General features: G+C 35.4%; 1 protein-coding gene across 1 annotated transcript in view; it reads left to right on the forward strand.

Moving 5' to 3' along the window:
* Positions 1 to 22,951, forward strand: part of LOC122741128 (liver carboxylesterase 1-like) — a 60,885-nt gene that overhangs the window by 20,296 nt on the left and 17,638 nt on the right. Inside the window, exons 5-9 of the mRNA XM_043984252.1 lie at positions 6,269 to 6,422; positions 14,222 to 14,326; positions 14,626 to 14,730; positions 16,301 to 16,339; positions 21,612 to 21,752. Coding sequence (XP_043840187.1) covers positions 6,269 to 6,422; positions 14,222 to 14,326; positions 14,626 to 14,730; positions 16,301 to 16,339; positions 21,612 to 21,752 — 544 coding nt within the window. The remainder of the gene's footprint in view (positions 1 to 6,268; positions 6,423 to 14,221; positions 14,327 to 14,625; positions 14,731 to 16,300; positions 16,340 to 21,611; positions 21,753 to 22,951) is intronic.

Consider the following 22,951-nt stretch of genomic DNA (forward strand, 5'->3'; position numbering starts at 1 on the left):
ATAATATAATGGGGATATTAATATTCTTATGGCATAATAGTAATATTGGCAGAGGAGTGGCATGATCTTATGGGAGCTTTAGGAAGATTAGTCAGGCAGTATATTTGGGAAGACACATCATCTAATACATTGCAATCGTATACCATAGCTTTTTTGATCATTCCCCAATTGATGGTCATCTTTTTGATTTTGTATTCTTAGTCACCACAAAAAGAGCTACTGTAAATATATTTTTGTACAAATAGGTCTTTTCTGAGATGTCTTTGGGATACAAACCTAGCAGTGGCATTGCTGGATCAAAGAGTATGATGAGTCTGATAGTTTTATAGCCCTTTGGCTATAAAATTCCAAAAGTTCCAAATTGCTCTTCAAAATGGTTGCATCAGTTCACAACTCCACCAACAGTGGATTAGTATACCAGTTTTCCCACATCCCCTCCAGCATCCAGCATTTTCCTTTTTTGTTATAATAGCCACTCTGATTGGTGTGCATACTCACCTTTTAGTCTTTTTCCAATTACATGTAAAAACAATTTTAAGATTCATTTTTACAATTTAGAATTCTAAATTCTCTCCCTTCCTTGCACTTCCTCCCCCCCCTTAAGAAGGCACACAATTTGATATAGAGTATACAGGTACAGCCATGAAAACATTTCCATATTAATCATGTTGCAAAAGAAAACACAGACCAAAATATCACCCCCCCCAAAAAAAAAACCCAAAAAACAGCCCAAGAGTTTAAAAAAGTAAAAAAAAAAGTATACTTTGAACTGCATTTAAACTGTTAGTTCTTTCTCTGGAGGTAGATAGAATTTTTCATCATAAGTCCATGAGAATTTTCTTGGATCACTGTATTGCTGCGAATAGCTAAATCATTCACAGTTGATCAGTACACAATGTTGCTGATACTATGTATGATGTTCTCCTGGTTCACTTCATTTTGCATGTGCTCATGTACAGCTTTCCAGATTTTTCTGAAATCATGCTGCTTGTCATTTCTTATACCACAATAGTAGTCCATAAAACTATATACCACAACTTAGTCAGCCATTCCACAATTATGAGCATCCTCTCAATTTCCAATTCTTTGCCACCACAAAGAGAGCTCCTATAAGTATTTAAGTACATATAGATCCTTTACCTTTTTTTCATATATCTTTGGGATACAGATCTAGTAGTGGTATAGCTGGGTCAAAGGGTATACACAGTTTTATAGTCCCTTGGGCATAGTTCAAAATTGTTCTCCAGAATGGTTAGATCAGTTCACAGCTCCACCAACAGTACATCAGTGTTCCTATTTTTCCACATCTTTTTTGTCATTTCTCTTTTCTGTCCTATTAATCAATCTAATAGGTATGAGGTGGTACTTCAAAGTTGGTGTAATTTGTATTTTTCTTATGTAAAGTGATTTAAAGCATTTTTGTCCCATATGGCTATAGGTAGCTTTGACTTTTCCTTCTGAAAACTGGCTATACACTTCCTTTGACCATTTGTCAATTTAGAAATGATTCATATTCTTATTGATTTGATTAAGTACTGTATATGTTTGAGAAATCAGGCTGTTATCAGAGAAACTTGTTATGACAATTTTTCTCCAGTTTCCTATTTTTCTTCTAAACTTGGCTGCATTGGATTTATTTGTACAAACCCTTTTTGATTTTAGATAATAAAAATTAAACATTTTACTTTCTGTAATGTTCACAATCTCTTGCTTTGTCTCAAATTCTTCCTTTATACATGGATCTGACAAGTTAGATATTCCATGCTGTGCTAAATTTATTATGATATCTCCCTTTATGTCCATATCATATATCCTTTTTGATGTTATCTTGGTATATTGTGTGATATTTTGGTCCATATCTAGTTTCCTAAAAAATTTTTTGTCAAATAGTCAGTTCTTTTCTCAAACACTTAGATCTATGTGTTTATCAAATATTAAATTCCTTTGGTCATTTACTGCTGTGTATTGTGTACCTAATTTATTCCACTGTTCCACCTTTCTATTTCTTGGTCAGTATTAGATTGTTTTCATGATTATCACTTTGCAATACAATTTAAGATCTGGTAGTGGTAAGCCACCTTCACATTTTTAAGTTGATTACCTTGATATTCTTTACTTTTTATCCTTCCAGATGAATTTTGTCATTTTTTTCTAGTTTTATAAAATATTTTTGGTAGTTTGATTGGCATGGCACAGAATAAATAAATTAGTTGGGGTAGATTTTTAATTTTTATTGTATTGGCTTGGTCTACATATGACAATATTTCTCTAATTGTTTAAATCTAACTTTAGGGGCAGTTAGGTGGCACAGTGGAGAAAGCATTGGTGGGGAATTCAACATTTTCATTTTTGATACTAGCACTCACTGTCTTTAAGTATTTAGTTACTGAGTTACTCCATTGATAGGAAATGAGGGCAAAACAAAAGGTTATGCAAATGACCTGGAGCACATTCTTTCCATTTCTTACCCCCCAAAATTAATCCTATTTTTTCACTTCTTCCCAGTCTATACATGGTACCTCCCTACTCATACGGAACAATGAGTATCAACAAGTATTATCATCCATTTTAATATAGAGAAGAGTAAATACCCAAAATAATAGATAAGAAAAATAGGGACATATAGATATTTTAAATGGTTGTTAGAAGTGAGATTTTGGAGAGACATCTCTACATAATTTCAATAGACAGTAAATTGTTTAAATACATGCTACATGGCCACATTAAAAGACTTTACAGTTTGATATAGTGTTTAAGGACCATATGGTTGCCGAGAGGTGTGACTACCTTATACCTGGTTAAAAACCCTATTTTCAGTCTATACATATGAAATAGAGTGAATGAGGAAGTGAAGTCTGAATCTGAACCCAGTAGGGCAAAGGAAGTGGGGATATGATATAACCCCAATCTGTTTTGTCTTTTTCTTTCCTCTTTTTTCCCCTGCTTCTGCCCTCCCTTCTATCAGAACCACCCTTTTCCCCTTACCCTTTTACTTCCTTAAAGAGTAAGCTAAGCTTCTTTATCCAAATGAGTATATATATAATTCCCTATTTGAACCAAATATTATGAAAGTAAAGTTAAAAAAATGCTCACTTCTCCCTTCATTCCGTCTATTGTAATAGGTATTTTGTGCCTCTATGTATGATGATAACCTCATTTTACCTCCCCTTTCATCTCCTCCCTCTATTCTCTTTTTATTTTTCCCCTTAAGTTCTCCTTCACATCAAAGTCCATTTAGTAACTATACCCTATTAGAGATAGTGATCTCCATTTTCCAGCTCAGTTGTCTTTCTGATGAGGTATTTCACATTTTCTTCTATTTTTTCATTATTTTGATTCTGTTTGACTAATTCCTGGTGTCTCATGGAGTCATTAGCTTTCATCTCCCCAATTCAAAGTTTTAAGGCATTATTTTCTTCAGTACACATTTGCACCTCCTTTTCCATTGGACTAATTGTTTTTCCCATTTGACCAACTGTTGTCCCTATTTGGCCCATTGTATTTTCTAAGGAATTGTTTTCTTCAGTAAATTTTTCTGCTTCCTTTTCCAAGCTGTTGATTCTTTTTATATAATTGTCTTGTGTAACTTTCATTTCTTTTCCATTTTTTCTTCTATGGCATCTGAATACAGATTGCAACATACTTTTTTTTTTGTTAGTTCCTTTATCTGAAGTTTTGATTTTTTCTGTTTTCTTTCACAATCTGCCTAATGTGGAAATGTTTTCCATGACTACTCATGTATAACTTATATTGAATTGCTTGAGTTCTTAAGGGGGTGGCTGGGGAGAGAGGGAGGAAGATAATTTTGACCACAAAGTTCTAAAAAATTGATGTTAAAATTTGTTTTTACATGTAATTTGGGGAAAAAATTCTGAATAAATTTTAAGAAATGACTCAGAAGAGATACTGATCTCAAGAGTTAAAATTATTATCTTCTCTCATAGGGATATAAACTTTTTAACCTTATTGAATAACAATTTCCCCCTGTTTGCCTTTTTATACTTCTCTTAAGTCTTTTATTTGAAGATCAAATTTTCTGTTCACTTCTGGTCTTCTCTTCAGGAAACCTCAGAAGTCCCCTATTACATTGAATATCCATCTTTTCCCCTGAAAGATAAATATCAATTTTGCTGGGTAGTTGATTCTTGGTTGTAATCCAAGTTCCTTTGACTTCCAGAATATCATATTGAAAGCCTTGAGATCCTTTAATGTTGAAGCTGCCAGGTCCTGTGTGATCCTGACTGTAGCTCTATGATATTTCAATTGTTTCTTTCTGGCTGCTTGGAGTATTTTCTCCTTCACCTGATAATTCTGGAATTTGGCTACAATATTCCTTGGAATTTTCCTTTTGGGGTCTCTTTCAGGAAGTGATCAGTGGATTTTTTCAATAATGATTTTATCCTCTGATTCTACAATATCAGGGCAATTCTCCTTTATAATTTCCTGGAATATGATGTCTAGACTCTTTTTTGATCATGGCTTTTAGGTGGTCCAATAATTCTTAGATGATCTCTCCTGGATCTATTTTCCAGGTCATTTTTCTTTCCAATTAGGTATTTCACATTTTCTTCTATTTTTTTTTCAGTCTTTTGATTCTACTTGAAGGATTCTTGTTGTCTCATGGAGTCTTTAGCTACCATCTGCCCAATTTTAATTATTAAGGCATTATTTTCCTCAGTAAGCTTTTGCACTTCCTTTTCCATTTGGCCATTTTCCCCCTATTTGTCCAATTGTATCTTTTAAGGAATTGTTTTCTTCAGTCAATTTTTGTGATTCTTTTTCCAATGTAACTCTCATTTCTCACATTTATTGTCTCATGTTTTTCTTCTACCTCTCTCATTTGATTTTAAAAAGCCTTTTGGAGTTCTTCCAAGAAGGTTTTTTGGTCATGAGACCAGTTTATCTTACCACTTGAGGTTTCACATGTGGGCATTTTGACAGTATTGTCCTCATCTCAGTTTGTGTTTTGGTCTTCCATGTCACCATAGAAGCTATCAGTGGTAAGGGCCCTTTGCTGTTTCTTACTCATCTTGTAGCCTATTTTTTTTTTTTTTTACTTATAAAGTTGAGGTCTGCTCCTGGGGCACAGGGATTAGTGTTGAAAGCTTCTTATGCTGGGGCATAGGGGCCTGGTCACTGTCTTTCTCCTCTGAGGCCTCTGTGGCTTTTGCATTCCTCACTGCCCTGGGCTTGCTCCCTGTTCTGGGATGGCTTGACCAAGTCAGGCCTGTCCTGTGGGTCATTCTCTAGCTGGTAGTTTGCCCTCTTAGCCAGGGCTTGTCAGTCTCACAAAAGGCCTGTTGTGCCACCAGCCTTCTGAGCCAGGACCAAAGGGACTTAGAGACCTATTAATTCTATGGCCAGGAGCCTTCTGCTGACTTGCCTATACCCACTCCATGGTGTGCTGACCTTAGCTGGGTTGAGCTGGGCTGTACTGCCCTCCCCTTTCACCCAAGTGAGACAGACCTTTCCTGAAGACTTTTAAATTGTCTCATGTTAGAAGATTGTGTCTCTCTGTCTTTTTTTAGGTTCTGTAGTTCCAGAATCCATTTAGAGGGTTGAGTTAATGTTTTTTGAGAATCAGCAAGTATTAACAGCAAAAAGTATCAACAGAAAAAGATTATCAACAAAAACAAAATACTAACTGCAAGTGGAGGGTATAAAATAATAATTGTTAGTTGTTGGAATTCAGAGAAAGGAAAAATCATTATGGGTTTGGGTATCCTTCTTGGAAGAGGTAGAATATGAATTGTGTCTTTTCATGTAAGCAGATAGGATGGCAAAGATAATCTCTACTGTTATAATACTTAGAATCTTATGGGGAAAAAGGAGCCTACACAAAACTGTCAATGTGAGAGGTTGAACTGGATCCACTAAAGATATGGAGGCTCAGTATTAATTCTCATTTCCCATATTACCAGTTATTCCTAATAGTAATAACCATCATTTTCTATGCTTTACCTATGTTACTGTATCTCTCAACAACCACATTATGTACATACTATTATTATCTCCATTTTACAGATTACTAAAATGAGGCTCAGGGAGATTAAATGTTTTAATCCATGATCACATAGTTACAGTGTATCACAAGTCAGATTTGAACCCCGTTCTTTCCTAACTACTACCTGCCCAGTATTCTTTATACTACGTTATACCATGCTGCCTTTAATTTCATGACCCTAATTCACCCCTCTAAAGGATTTATATTGGTTTTGGACAGCTATTCTCTTTTTTAATGTACCTCTTCTACTCTCCTCCCACATAGCACTGGAGATGAACATGCCCAGGGGAACTGGGGTTTTTTAGACCAAGTGGCTGCACTCCACTGGATCCAGAAGAACATTGGTAATTTTGGAGGAGACCCAAGCTTGGTGACCATCTTTGGAGAGTCATCAGGAGGTTTTAGTGTTTCAGCATTGGTGAGTTCTACAAGGTTCCAGGCCTTGATTGAGGAGGGTACTGCCAGTGAGTCTTAGCAAAGAGAGGGAGCCTTCAAAATGAGCAAAATTGGCAACGTCTGAAGATTCTGATTATAGATACCTAATAATGGATATTTATGGAGGTATTGGACATAATTTTTTTCAAAATGGTATTTTTTAATAATAACAATAGCACAATTCACATTTTAGTGTGCTTTAAAATCACTTTATCCACAGCTACACTCTCCATTAGGTAATATAAGCATTATTGTTCTAGTTTTATAAATGAGGAAATTGAAGCTAAGATAGGTGAAGTGGCTCTAGTCTCACTGGTATTCAAACCCATATCTCCAGATATCAAATCCAGTGCTTTTTCTATGTATGCACACACTAAGTATTTCAGAGTATCACGAAAATCTATACAGTTTCTCCCTAAAGTAGCCCAACCTACCTTTATAAATCTAGGAGAACTATTATCTTTGTGAGCAATAGCTTGAGGTAAAATAAAGCAGTCTTGAATGATATTCCAATCTTTTAGCAACCTTTCCCTGCTTCTGTTATTATCTGTACTCTCTCTCTAATCTTTGGTCTCTTCCTATCTACTGACTCCTTCCTTTCTGCTTATAAAATTTTCCTTATTTCCCCCATCCTAAAAAAAACCACAATCCAAAAAACCTCACTTGATCCAACCATCTCTTAAAGCTATCATCCTATAATCTTTTCTGAGCTTGAGAAACCTCTTTACTTGATGCTCCTGATTTCTCTCCTCTCATTGTATCATAAACCCTTTCATAATCTGTGTTCTAACCCAATTACTAGACTGAAACTTCTTTCTACCATGTTACCAAAGATATCTTGATTGCCAAGTATGATGGTCTTTTCTTAATCTTTATCCATGACCTCCCTTGGATAATCTTTCCTCACTGGATTACCACAATACACCTTTGTCTTGATTCTCTCCTTAACTAAGAGCTTCTCAGTTTCCCATGCTGATTTTTCATACCTAAAAACTGTAAATATGCCCCAAGGCACTGTATTTTTTTCTCCCTCTATATTCTATTTACTAGGTGATCTCAAGAGCCCTCATGGATGTAATTGTCATTTCTAAGCAAATAATTCCCAGATCTCTCTCTCTCTCTCTCTCGCTCTCTCTCTCTGTATATATATATATATATATATATATATATATATATATATATATATATATATATATACACACACATATATATAAAAGTGTGTGTGTATACACACATACATACATATATACATATACATATATATACACATATATATGTATATCCCAATATATTTCCCTGAGTCCAGTCCTGAGTTACCAATTTCCTATTGAACATTTAAAAATTATTGTTCCATAGGGTTTAAGGTCAACATGAGTAAAACAACTTATTGTCTGTTCTGCCTTAGAAATCTATCCTCTTTATAACTTCCCTATTATTCTTAAGTATATCATCATTCTAATCACCCAGGCTCTCAAATTTGGTTAAGATTGATTCCTCTTGATTCCTCCCTCTCACTCAACTTGATTATGCAGTCATTTGCCAAATCTTTTCATCTATACCTCTATAACATCTCTAATATCCGACTCCTTCCTTCTACTCAGAAAACTACCACACTACTTTAGGCCCTCATTACCTTTCAACTAGACTATTACAATAGCTTTCTAATTCTTTTCTTGGCTTAAGTCTCTCCCAACTCTAGGTGATCCTTCATATACTTATTAAATTGATTTTCCTAGTTATAGGCCTGATCATGACACCGTCCCCATCAATAAATTCTGTTTATTTCCTATACCTTCTAGGTTTAAATACAAAATCATTTATTTGGTTCTTAAAACCTGAACCTTTTATACTTTTCCAATGATTTTACACTTAATTTCTTTCATATAGTTTATAATCCAGATAATAATGATATACTTGCAGGTCCTCAGGCATAACATTTCATCTCCCATCTTCCTGTTTTCTCACTGGTTAACTCTTTTCGTCCTCACCTCTTAAAAACCCTGCTTTTCTTTAAGATTCAGCACCAATGCCATCTTTTGCAGCATTCCCAGCTATTAAAAGTTATTTCCTCTAGCATTGTCTTCTACCTCCTCTATATATATTCTGTTAGGTCTTATATATTTAGATGTTGTAACCTCCAATCAAAGGTGAGCTCCTCAAGTCATGGATAACTTTTGCTTTTTTTTATATCCCCATTGCTTAGCACAGTGCATGGCATATAATAGGTGTTTAATAAATGCCACTGTGTAGAGAACATTGTGATAACTGTGAAAAACACAAAGATTACATAAAACATGGTCCCTGACTTTATGTAGCAAAGGGGAAAGACAAAGAGATTATTAATTCTCAGTGTGACTCTCGCTTATTGCCAGTGAAATGGCAGGCTTGTAGTTTGATGATCTTTTTTATAAATGTTTTATTAGTGCCTTTTGCCTTTACACCATAGTCATTTCAATGCTCACATCCAGATTGCCCCCAACCCCCATTGTGAATTAGAAAGACAAGAAGAACATTTGCTGCTGATTATATTAGATTATTCAAACAATATGCTGCTCTAGTCTCTTCTACCTCTGCTGTGAGGGAGGAATTACAGTGTTTCATCACCTGTTTTCAGGGACCTCCACTGATGTTTCCATTACTCAGAGATCAACTTCATTTAATGATCTTCTTATTTATATTACAGACACTGTATATATTATTTTCTGGGCTCTTATTATTATATTCTGTATTTTCATATACAATCTTCATATTTATTTGAGCTTCATATATTAATATTTTATGTTGTTTAATAATATTCCCTTAAACACTTATGTATGTGTCCATATATGTATATTTATGTGTATGTGAATTAATATTAGACAAAGTTGAGATCAAAATGATTAAAGATACTACACAAACTGTTATAACTCAATTTCAAGATGTATAATATTTTAGGAACTGTATTACATTTTAGAAAGGAGGCATCTAGGTATCACACTAGGTAGAATGCCAGATTTGGCATCAGGAAGACCTGAGTTCAAATCTGGATTCAGATACTTAGTAACTGTCTGAGCCTGGGCAAGTAATTTAATCCTGTTTGAATTCATTTCTTCATCTGCAAAATGCCTGGAGAAGGAAATGGCAAACCACTCTAGTATCTTTGGCAAGAAAACCTTAATTGAGGTCATGAAGAGTAATTCATGACTAAAAAATGAGTGAAAAACAACATTTTAGAAAACCTTTGGAAAAATTGGAATCTTTGACCCTAGGTTTACATAGCACCCTCTCAAGATAATTGGTATGAAATAGAAATTTCTATGTATATATTCACTCACAAATGATGCTATACATATATAAGTATGCATCTATACATATATAAAATACATGAATATATACATGCATACACAAATCCATTCATCCATTCATATATAATATTTTATTTTAGCAAATCTCCAATTGATGGGTACCCATTTTCATTCCAGGTTTTTCATCGCTGTTGTGAATATTTTGATATATATTAGACACTTTTTCTTACTTTTACCTTTTTTAGGTATATACACTGGCGTGGAAACAGTGGGGCAAAGACATTGAAAGGTTTAGTCACTTTTTGTGTATTATTCCAAACTACCACTTCACAGCTCTATCAGTTCAAGGATAAACATTTATGCGATCTGAAGAGAAACCAGAGTTCACAGCTCTATCAATGCATCAGGGTACCTGTTTTCCCATAGATCCTCCAAAAATTTTTGTCCCCTTCATTTGTCACCTTTGTGAATTTGAGTGACCTGAGGAGAAAACTCATAATGATTTAATTTACATTTATCTTATGCTAAGTGATTTGAAGCATGATTTTGAAGATTCTTTTTGAGAGCAATCTGGTAATAGGTTGTAAGTTCCAAAAATAGTTGTAGCCTTTGACCCAAATAATTCCTACTTGAAAATATTCCCTAAAGATATTATCAAAAGCGAACAAAAATAACTATCTTTTCAGAAATTTTATAGTATTATTTGCTATTTCAAGAAACAGAAATGTTCAACAAAAAGGAGACTATTGGGGGCAGCTAGGTGGCGCAGTGGATAAAGCACGGGCCCTGGATTCAGGAGTACCTGAGTTCAAATCCGGCCTCAGACACTTGACACTTACTAACTGTGTGACCCTCGGCAAGTCACTTAACCCCCATTGCCCTGCAAAAAAACAAAACAAAACAAAAACAACACAAAAAAACCAAAACAAAACAAAAAAAGGAGACTATTATTAAATAAATTAAGGTCAATCAGGCAAGTCTGAAGTTCCTGCCACATGACAGGAATGAGTTAGGTGCTGAAGACACAGACCAATATGAAACAGGGTCTCCCCTCAAGGAGTGTTGCTTATAGTAAGTGTTTAATAAATGAAACTGACTGACATATACAAATATATATATATATATATATATATATATATATAAATGCAAGGTAACTTTGGATGTAATGGAATTCTATAATGCAATTAAGATTGACAAATTTAAGGAATAAATAGAAATTTGAAAGACCATTGTAAAATAATGGAAAGTGAAAAAAAAGCAGAACCAAAATGATGAAATGCACATTTACTAGGTTTATATGACAAAAATTGAATGAGAATGAATATACAATTCTGATGGGGACTTACAATGATGAGAAAAGATGATGATACTTTAGTCAGTCAATAGACATTTATTAAGCTCTTGCTGTGTATCAAGCTCTGTGATAAGCATTGGTGATATAAAGAAAGGCACAAGATGTACAGTCTGGTCTCCAGGAGTTTACAGTGTAATGGTAGGGACAACATGAAAACAGCTATGTAGAAACAAGTTATAATTGGAATAAATTAGAAATAACAAGAGCAAGGCCCCAGAATTAAGGGGAAATGGGAAATATTTCTTATAGAAGGTGGAAATTTTGCTGGGACTTGAAGGCAGCCAGGGAAACTAGGAGGGAGAACATTCCAGGCATGAGGACCATCCAAGGTCAGTGAAAATACCTGCAATTGAATGATGAACTGTCTTGTTCAAGGAATAAGGAGTTTAGTGTCACTGGCTCACAGAGTATGTGGGAAATGGGGTAGAGTAAGAAGATAGGAAAGAGAGTGGAGCTAGTAATGGAGGGCTTTATCAGCCAAACAGATAATTTTATATTTTGTGCTGAAAGTGAAAGTGAAACACTAGAGTTTACTGAATTGGAAGGAAGAAGGTGTGATATGGTCAGATCTATACTTTAGAACTCACTTTGACAGCTGAGTGGAAAATGGACTGGAGTGAGAATGAATTGGAACAAGGGAATCAATCAGCAGTCTATTGCAATAATCCAGATGAAAGAAGATGAGGGCTTGCACCAGAATAGTAGCAGTGTCAGAGGAGGGAAAGAGTCATATGTGAGAGACGGCCATGTTGATTGTGAGCTTCCCCATTTTGGCTAAATTTTGAACCACTCATTGAATTAACTAGACCTTGCTTGACTTACCACTTGTCTTTAATCCTAGTATCCTATAATTACAACCATAGCTTATTGTACCATCTGGGTACAGAACCAAGGTGGCTGGTCTTGACCTACATGCATTCATGGGTTCCAGGACTTCATGATTTCCAGGTCTTCATGGAGTAGCCAAAAAGTGACCCAACCCATTGAATTTTGATTCTTCTAAAATTAGTGTTTCATTACTTGAAGGTCTATTGCCCACTTAAAATGCAAATTCCCCTTGGAGAACTAGTATATTAAATCTTATTAGTCATTGACATTGTATAAATTAGCCTTAGTGACTATATTTTTAAACTTTGCTTGATCTTTGGGTATGCATGCAACCAGCCTGTAGGAAATTGTGGTCTGTAAACTATACATTTATATTTAGACATGGGAAAAGTTGAAGTAGCATAAACCCATTTCCTCATACTTGTGTCAGTCAGCAATTTTTGCCGTTATATGCAACTCTTATCTATAAAGACTGTGCCAAGGTTTGTAATCAGCGTTGGTTGCATCCAAGGCATCAAGCTTCTAATTTCCTGAGTTTGCCTTATTGATCAGGGCATGGCCCAAACCAAGATTCTTTGTACAACACTTCCATGAGAATAGGTTTATTTTAAGCTTTCCTGAAAAAAGATTTTGATAGGAAGAGAGGAAGAGATTCTGAGGAAACTAGAATTTGGAAAAAGAAAAGGATAGAAGTCAATGAGTGAGGAGAAAGGGAATAGATAGGAGAGTTGATGGTTATTGGGGGGAAAATTCATCTTCACAGTTTTCCCAGGATTTTTTATAATTCAGTTTGCTTTATATTTTTGAATAATGTCATTAATTCTTATTTTATTAAGTTCATTTCTTTGAGGATCTCATTGGAAAGCTAAATTCCAGGGTTATACACAAACAACAATGATAATATTTCACCAAGGAGAAAAATAATCCTAAATTTATGTATTATAGTCTCACTTCAGTAAGCTGGTCAATTTATGGGATTTCCTGAGCACAAGTGGGCTTTCCCTGACCTACCTAATCAGTTCTCTTGAAGCATGCTATAAAGAGCCATTTTGGCACCTGGAGTAAGTTACAGAAAATATGTCCTCAAATTAATATTTAAGAAAAATTTGAGGGAAGGAGCAACCCTAAGAATAAAACTCCCTGTGAAGGGACAGATCATGGCACACTTGTATTTTCATTCTATAGGCATTTACTAAATTTAACCCATGTACAAGGCACTATGCTTGGAATTGTGAGAAAATTATTATTAATAATTAATTTCTTGGGGACCTAGAGACCTAGTTTTAGTCTCTTTCTCTCCACACCCCCATCCCCACTTCAGAAAGTCCAATTCTTTCCTGGAATCTTGTTTAGGGCAAGCCCAAGAGAAAAAAAGAAATGTAGATAGATTCTTTTATCTAGCTCATTGAAAGACTGATGGGATTATGCCACACCTAGCCTTTGCTCTTTGCCATTCAGGAAGAGTCTTTTGTACACTTCCCCCCTTTTATCATCTGTAGAACTCATTTTAATTTGGACCGCCCTCAAGTCATGTCAACCAATGGAAGTGAATGATGCTAATCAATTAGCTTTGATCAAGGTATAGTGAGTGACCTGCTTCTATCAAAAGAGGATAAAAAACCTTGACCAAATGAGGATTGCTATCTTGGCTTGACCCTCTTTTGACTCAGAATGCAGTCACTTGGTGCATATTCTTCTTCTTACGCCTTGAGACTATGTTCTGTCTCTTTGAGAGACAACAATGGGTCTGGGGCTTTTTTCCTGCCTGTGCTAACTGCCACACAGTCAATTCTTTACTGGTATATATGATATTAATTAACAATAAATGCTTACTGCCAAAATGTGTATATGTGTGCCTGTCTGTATAATTTTAGAAAGCACAGTAGGCACAAATAATTTTGAAAGCACAGTATTGGTATACAAAGATAAAAAGAAACATTTCCAGACTTCAAGAAGTTTTCATTCTACTGGAGGGAAACAAAAAGTACACAGATAAATCAGAGCCTACTACTGAGAAGGCCTCTATTGAGAGGAGTGGGGAAGCATGGCAGAGCTAGAATCATGTGTGATAGCCAATAGGAGGAAGTGTGCCCTCTGGTGGTTTCTTATTTTAATTTTTTTGTTCACATCTGTGATTTTAGTAGTAGGGTTCTCCTGCTGAGAAAAATTGCAAATCTGTGACCTATAGTTGAGAACTCCCTGAGGGTACTAATAAGTTGTCATTTATCCAAAGTCATGCCCTGGGATAAAGAGATGGTAGTCCTACCCTAATTACAATTCTGTTCTAAAATCATAATTTTATTTCCTGTCTTTCAGATGCTGTCTCCTTTGACCAAGAATCTCTTCCACCGAGCCATTTCCCAGAGTGGGGTTATCTTTATGGAATCTCTATTCAGTTCCAACATCAAACCAGCTACTGAGGTAGGTTCCTTTTATTATATGCTAATCCAAAAACTTGAAGCCATTTATATACTTAGAGGAATTAAAGGTGGGAATGGACACTGGAGAACAACTAGTCTTATCACTTCAAGTGAGGCCCTGAGAGAGGAAGTGACTTGCCCACATCACATAGGAATCAGGGGGCAAAGCCAGGATTTGACTCCAGATTCAGCACATTCTCTATATACCATGTTGTCCCACATCCAGGCAAAGTAGTTTGGTTAGTATTCTATCCACATAGGCCAATATCAAAACATGTTCCTTTTTACATTTTGTTGCAGAAAATAGCCAGTTTTGCTGGATGTAAAACTACCACATCAGCTATCTTGGTTCATTGCATGCGGCAGAAGACAGAAGAGGAGATCATAGCTATAACTCAGAAGATGGTAGGTGACCTTATAGCACTTATCTACTGCCCCTGAACAATTTTCATAGTATTTGAGTCACTTCAGCCTCTCAAGTTCCCCAAGAGGACACGAATGGTCTCCCATGACTAAGATGCTCTGATCTCCAGAATTATAGGTATTTTGCTGGGGAGGGAAATGGGAGTATTTTTATTGTAGGCAATAATTTGCAAATTTGGGCACTTAGAGGAAGCAGAGAAAAACACTTCTTCAAACTTCAAGATCATGGGGATTCAGGGAGGAAATACCATAGTTAAGGGAAAAAGCTCACTTCATATAATGTAATTAGCATATGATCTGATATCTTCCTATTTTCCCCATGTCTCTTTGTTAACTCGATTCTAGGCTTAGTTGTTTCTTTATTGAAGGATTCTAAGTATTTAAAATATCCTGATTTCCTTATCCTGCAACTCCAATTATCTTTACAACTCCAGTTTTTTTTTAAGTTCCTTTAACTCATCCTACTTATTTTGAAAATCATCTAATCATGATTTGGTTTCTGGGTTTTATTTCTAATGTCCATCTGCTTGATTTCAAGAGTCTAGACCAGGAGAGGTCTTGAGGTCCTTCTTTACACACTGATAGAGTTAAGTAGTTCTAAGAATCTGTTTATTTAATGAAGACTAAGATAAGGATGGAGGCAGAACAGTTGCCTGAACCCTGGAATTTCAGAGAACCTGATGGGTTGTTGCCTTCCTTGCAAAAAAGGAATGTTTAACACATGGGCCATCCTCCAGGGGATTTCTCTGACTTTTTCCATGAAGCCAATCTGACACAGGATTAAGACTATAACCATACATGAAGAACAAAATGCAGCCCTTGGATATTTATTAAGATCCACTGAAACCCCAAATAAATTGAAGAGACTTCCCAGGCAAGTAAAAACAAAGTGCTTTGTTGGGCCTGGAATAACTTGCATGATTGCTACAATTCACTTCTTTGTGTTTATGGAACCAATTTATCAGGGACTAATGAAGAATTTAGGAGAATTCAGAGATTGTCATGGTGCAGAGCAAGGATCAGGCCCTTCTGATGTGTTTCAAATGCAATGATTAAACTCTTCCTGTATGGATTTCAGGAACATTAGCATTGTTTCCACCAAATACAATCTTTATTGCAGGCTTATATGAATAGATAATACTGTCCTTTCCCCCCACCTCCACCCCCATCCCCCACACCTAGTTTTTTCTTTTAATGGTGGCAGTATGTTCTGGGGGAGTAGGGATGAACTACAAAAGAGCAGACATTTAGAAGTGCCACCATTTTTATTTCTAAGACCTTTTAACCTCACTTATATGTTTCCCCCAAAGGATGGGTCAGGGTTAGGTAAGAGGAAGAAGCACTTGAGGTGGTGACTCCAAGCTTGGTTTCTTTGTTGCTCTTACAGCTTGGTTTTGATAGGCTGTATAGTGGCCCAGAAGCCCTGTACACTTCTTACCTGAGGATCTTCTTGAGAATGCTATGAGAATGAATTTGATTGTTAAGGGAAGTATTAAGATCAGCTCTTTCTGGAACATTCTTTTTCTTACCCTTCTTTTGTTTGCCTTCACAGGATTTGTACCACCTGGATTTCCTAGGAGATCCCACAGAGGTAAGGCATTCATATTGTTTTAATTGCAGATTTTAACTATTGGGTCTTTTAAGCTCTAGTTAAACATGAAGGGAAGCTAAGTGACACAAGGGATAGAATGCCAGAGATGGAGTCAGGAAGATTCATCTTCTTGGGTTTAAATCTGTCCTCAGATACTTACTAGCTCTGTAACCCTGGGCAAGTCACTCAACCCTGTTTACCCCAGTTTATTCATCTGTAAAATGAGGTGGAGAAGGAAATGGAAAACCACTTCAGTATCTTTTGCAAGAAAACTCAAATAGGGTCAAGAAGAGTCTGTCACAATTGTTGACAACTGAACAACAAAACCAAACCTCTATAGCTCATTGCTTAGGTAAGGGCAGTTAGTTGGCTGAGTGGATAAAGCACTGGGCCTGGAGTCAGGAAGACCTAAATTCAAATGCAGCTTCAGACACTAGCTGTGTGAACCCAGACAAGTCACTTAACCGGGTTTGCTTTAGTATCCTCATCTATAAAATGAGCTGGAGAAGGAAATGGCAAACCACTCTATTATCTTTGCCAAGAATGCTCTAAATGGGGTCACAAAGTATCAGACATGACTGAAAAATGACTGAACAACAACAACAACAACAACAACAACAAAACAACCCACACCATAAACAAAACAGCCCCATTTGAATGGAATGAATGATCTCAATGCCATGTTCTTTAACAAGCATCTGATTCATTCTTAGGACAATTAACTACTTCTACACATTTTTCTTAAGGAGTCTATGACCATTTCTCTTGCAGAGCAGCATTTAAGTCAAGAGTTCTTCATGTTTTTTGTGTCACGAATCTTTGTAGTTGTTTATGAATCCCCTTCTCAAATTAAGTAGTTTAATGTAAAATAAGATAATATGATTATAAGGGAAACTAATTATATTGAAAAACAGTTATCAAAATATTGAAAATAAGTTCATGGATGACATGTTAAGAACCCTTGATAAACCTTTGTTTCACTTCTCCTTTCCTGCCATCCTAAAATGTTTTAAATTGAAATAATCCTGAAGATGAGGATGGCCAAAAAACCTTTGTGTATCCAAATAGCGCAATTTAAGGTTGGAAAATATTCTAGATCATAGAAATACATGAACTAGGCCAATGATACCCTACACACTTCTTGGATTAAAGGCCAAGGCTCTAGGCAATGAAGATCAATATCAATCTATGCCCCTTGTATACCCTGTGAGGAGATGCTTGTAACTGCTATAGGAGGCCTTTGCTTTGGACTAATTATTAACTGCAAAATGTTTAGGGTGACTATGTATTGGAGAATCCCAACCTTGTCTACTTATTTGAGTAGTAATCAAAGTTTCCCTCCCTGCCCATCACTATCACTTCAATGCTAATTATACTCGTAGGTACTTGTGCATAAAGACTCTATAAGCCTGTCTTTTCTTCAGTCTCCTCCTAAAATCCCACCTGCTCCATGGAGTTCTCTTGGACGAATTGCTCCATCATAATAAATTCCCTCCCAACCCCACAGTCTCTATGCATGGATTTCTGAATCATTCTGGCTCTTTAACCCATGACTGTATTAACCCCTGGTTTATACATCATATAAATATTTTTCCTTTTTTGCTTCAGTTGCCATATTAAATTGAAAGTCTACCTGTGCAGTCTGGCTTGTATTTATGGTAGCAAGCTCTTATGGAAAGTGTCTTGAATTAGGAATAAGGAAAAGTGGAATTAGTCTATGAGTCTTCTGTCAGAGCCTCAATTTCTTCATCTGTAAAAGAAAGAGATACAGATTTTTTTTTTTTACCTTATAGATAAAAATGAAAGCTGCTTAAGGGCAAGGACTGTTTGAGTTCTGACTTTGGCATCTACATATTAGCACATATTTATAAGTACTTAATAAATACCTGTAGAATATAATGTTTACTGAATAAGAAGGTTAGACTATATGATTTTCAAGGTCCCCATGTCATATGATTCTATAACTCCTTTGAGCCTCATGTTTCTTATTTGTAAAATAATGGAGTATGAGGGTCTACCTCTAAAGTTTGAGAGAACCAAATGAAATCATCTATGTTGATGTAATTTGTTAATAAGGAAATGATTTTCTTATACCATGGACAATTTTCTTCACTGATTCATGGAGTCACTGAATTTAAGAGTTGGGAGGTCCCTTAACTTCCTTCTAGTTCAACCAATCCTGAAAGAAATCTTAACTACAACCTACTTGAAAAATTATCATCTAACCCCTTTTTGAGGACTTCCACTAAGGTAGAATGTACTACAGCCAAGGAAGCCCCTTCCAATTTTGGACAACTCTAATTGTTAAGAACTTTTTCCTGACATGACATCTAAATTATTTCCTTCCAAATTCCACTCATTGTTTCTCATTTTGTCATCATCTTCTACTAATTATTCATATATTTGAACATTATTGCCATTAGACTCCCTCAAAATCTTATTTCTTGAAAGCTAAACATGTCCAGTGTCTTCCGGCAATCTTCCTATAATATAGATTTAAGATTTTTTACAATTATTTTTACAAACCCCTAGCTGCCTTTAACTCATCAATGTTCTTTGTAAACCATGAGATGCATAACCGAACAAAATACTCCAGAAGAGGTATGATGAGTGTACAGCTCCCTGTTCCTAGAAACTTCTCTTCATGCAGTCTAACATGTCATTTAACCCTATTTTCCTCAGTTTATTCATCAGTAAAATAAGCTGGAGAAGGAAGTATAAACCATATCTATAGCTATACCATCATCTCCAACAAAAGAAACCCTGTAAAACATGTCTGATAGTCTGAGATATCCAATGATATTGATGTAGCCATGTTGGCTCTGTTATCATCTCTTCCTTTGTTAACTATATCCTTAGTAATTCATTCTAGAATTTTCATTGAAATAAAAACCATTCACATTGGACTATAATTTGCAGTTCTTTTCAATCTATTAAAAATATAGGCCTACTCTTTCCTTTATCTACTTCTATAATACCTCTTCTATTCTTCACAAACTTTCATATATTACCAACAATGGTTCAATGATCTCATATTCTAGTTCTATCAGTATGTAGTGTCATAGTTCATAGAAACCAGGTTTTTTCACTTCATTAGGAGTAGTAGTCAAGTGTTCTCTATTTCTCTCCAATATTTTGTTCTACTATTTCAGTGCAAAGGTCATTCTCCATGGCAGAGAGAACAAAAGGAAAACAAGAAAAATATCTTTTTTCTCCTTCTATTTTAAGTTATTATTGTCTCAACTACCCCAAGCAGCAATTCTATCCTTCCTCTAATCCCTTCTTTCCCCTAGTGTAACTTCAAATACTGTTTGGTTATACTTTTCTTCACTGGTCTCAGCTCCTTATAAGCTTTAGCACCTACCTTTGAAAAGATTTTTTTTTTCTAAAGACCATAACATATTATTTACTATATTCCTCCTCTTACCTGCTCATTTTTCTTTTGCTTTATGTATTAAAAAACAAAAAAACCCCTCAGTTGTTGGCATTTCCCTGTGTATCCACATCAGTCTTTTCAAGAATCTTCAAATTTCCCTACTTATTGGTGTTGCTTCTCATTGTATTTTTACAATTTCATTACTGAGTATATCCCATACTTTCTGGACTAAGGTCCCCTATAGAATTTTAGTACATGAGTTCCTACTTATCTTTCTTTTTAAAAAATATTTATTTTATTTTAAATTGATGAAATAAAATAAGCATTTCCATAACATCATATAATAAAAAATGATTGCACATGAAACTGCAAATCTATTATGTGTAAATTGGTCTTCCTTTTAAATATATAATAAAGTTATCATGTATATTTATGTTCCCTCTTTTTCTTCCCTCCCCTCTGCCATAGAGATGGCTATCATTTTATACAAATACAAATATATTTGTAAAATCATCCTATAAATAATTTGAAGTTCTTATAGAGCTACCCCAAGAGGCTTCATTTAGAGAGACAAAACTTAAAAGCACGAAATGGTTATATATTCTCTGTATTCTACCATGGTCAGACCACTTCTAGTGTACTTTGTGCATTTTTAGGGGTGATCATTTATTAGGAAAATCAACAAGCCCATGATTTCTCAGAGGAGGACATCAAGGATGGTGAAAGTCCTCTAGCTTATACCATGGAGGATTGGATTAAGGAATGAGGAACAGTTAGCCTAGAAAAGGAAATACTAAGGAAGATAATAGTAGTTGTGTTCAAGAAGTTTAAAGGATCTTATCTAGAAGAACCATTTTATTTTATTTTTTTAGTTTGATCCCATAGACCACATCTACGAGCAGTGGGAAGAAGATGTAGAGGCACCTGTAGAGCTTGACATAACAGAAAACTACTTAATAATTAGGACTATTCAAAAATGTAATTAGTTGCCTGCAAAGGTAATGAATTCCCCCTCATTGGAGGTATTCAGTTGAGGCCTGGATGGGAATGTGTTGGGTTTGTTATAGAGGAAATTCCTGTTAAAGTATGAATTGGAATTACATAGCATCTGACCTCAGCTCTGAGATTTTATAATTCTGTGAAAAGAAAGACAAAACAATTAGAACACAATGCATGCTGGTTAATTAGGGGTTGATTAAATCTTAGGTGATATATAAATATTATGACACCAGATCATAATTGTGTATTTATTTTATTTCCTTATAACCCTGTGAGGTACATACTACAAAGATCATCTGATTTTATAAATGAGGAGACTGAGATTTATAGAAACATATCCAATTTAATTGGCTGCAACTGTTGGAGCCATGGATCATATTCTAGCCTTTTCACTTCAAGTTCAGGGCTTTTTTTCACATCCAAGTAAATGTTAAGTGACTTTCAAGGACAGAGACATCCATGTATACTAGAATAATCAGGAAAGACTTTTTGGCATAAGTGCCATTTAAATAACCTTTAAAAGAAGAGGAATCCAATAAGTACTTCACTCCTTACAGAGTCAAGATAATACTTCATAAAGGACTAGTTTTAATACACTTCTCCTTTCCTATATCCTGTTTATTGCCTATATTATATATTAAACTGACTTTATAAATGTTCTGATCAATTGTGTTGAAATTAAAGTCAAAAGTAGTTAACTAAGAAATAATCTATTCATTGGCAAGATAATGACATTGTCTATCAATATTCTTGTAATTTGGAGACCCAGAGTAAAGTTGCAGGTCCTTTTCCCTATTAACCCCACCAAAGGATGCTATGACTCTGACCTTCCATAAGCCATAGAAAAGAAACATGGGAAAAGAAACTGGCTATGTTATTATTTTTTCTTTCTTCTAGAAATTTGTCTTCCTACCTGCAGTTGTGGATGGAGTATTTTTCCCCAGAAGTCCCAAAGACCTCTTGGCTGAAAATCAGTTCAAGCCCCTTCCCTACATCATGGGAATCACTGATGATGAATTTGGTTGTTTTTTTCCAAATGTGAGAGCACTATATTTCTTCTGGAATCTTGTATTCTCCTCCTTTTCTCTCTAGAAATAGAAATTCCCCTACCCTGGTTAAGGTAAGAAAAATCTTCAGTGTGCTTGGTCTCCTCTTCAGAGATGGTTTGCTATTGATTCTGAATTAACAACCCTGCAATTCTCTCTTCCACTGAAGGACACCATTTCCAAGGAATTATTCTAGGCAATTGTTGCAGAGGCAAGCAGGATTTTAACATTCTCCTATTCAAAGAATCTTAGAACATTGGAGTTGGAAGGCATCAACTTCAAACCTCTTATCTTTCTGATGAAAAAACAAACAAACAAACAAAAAAGGCCCATAAAAGGAAGAGATTGTCTCAGGTTGATACAGTGCATTTGTATCAGGACAAATATAAGAGTTCATGTCTTTTCTCACTTGCTGTCCTACTCCCTCCCCCATGAATTTTGAAGGGCCCTTGACCTTTCTTGAGTTTCCTTCCCACTACAATCAAAGAGGTTTTGTATGAAATCCTGGGTTTGACTCTTCCCAACTCCACCAATACGGAAAAAATAAGATATTCTGGGAAGAGCACCAGATCTGGAAACTGCAGACATAGGTTTGAATCCTGGCTCTGATACTCACTACTACTGTGACTTTGCACAAGTCATTAATTGTTCATCTGTGAACTTCAGTTTCCATATCTGTAAAATAAATTGGTTGGACTAGATTAAGGAGTCTTTAAGCTCTAAATCCTATGATAAATTAACTCATTCAGACATAAATGATAGCTATTCATATATAAATGATTCAAATCTGCATTCTAACACGGGAAATTCTAGAGAACAATTCTAAAGGAATGTGGTTCCTGTCTCAGCCTGTTTCAGGCCTAATTTCTAGGTAAACTATTATGGTTAAGAATCTAGAAGCTTACCATTGACCAACCCTCTGGGTAGTATGGGAATCCCAGTTTCAAGAGATGCTTCTTTCTGCTGGGTAGAAGAGGGGTACCTGTTCTTTTCAGGATTTGAAAAATATTTATTTTGTCTTTGTATTCTTTTGATTTTCTGCAACATTTGGTGAGTCATGTTAATCCATTGAACTAATCAAATTTATCAGAGAACTTCAAAGCTTAAAGTAGAATAAAATCATTTTGGATATTTGTATCACTTAGGTAGCTTTTCTTTCCTGATTAACCATTAATATATTGTGTAAAATTT

Source organism: Dromiciops gliroides, chromosome 2 (assembly GCF_019393635.1).
Source record: "Dromiciops gliroides isolate mDroGli1 chromosome 2, mDroGli1.pri, whole genome shotgun sequence".
In the NCBI taxonomy this organism is placed as follows: Eukaryota; Metazoa; Chordata; class Mammalia; order Microbiotheria; family Microbiotheriidae; genus Dromiciops; species Dromiciops gliroides.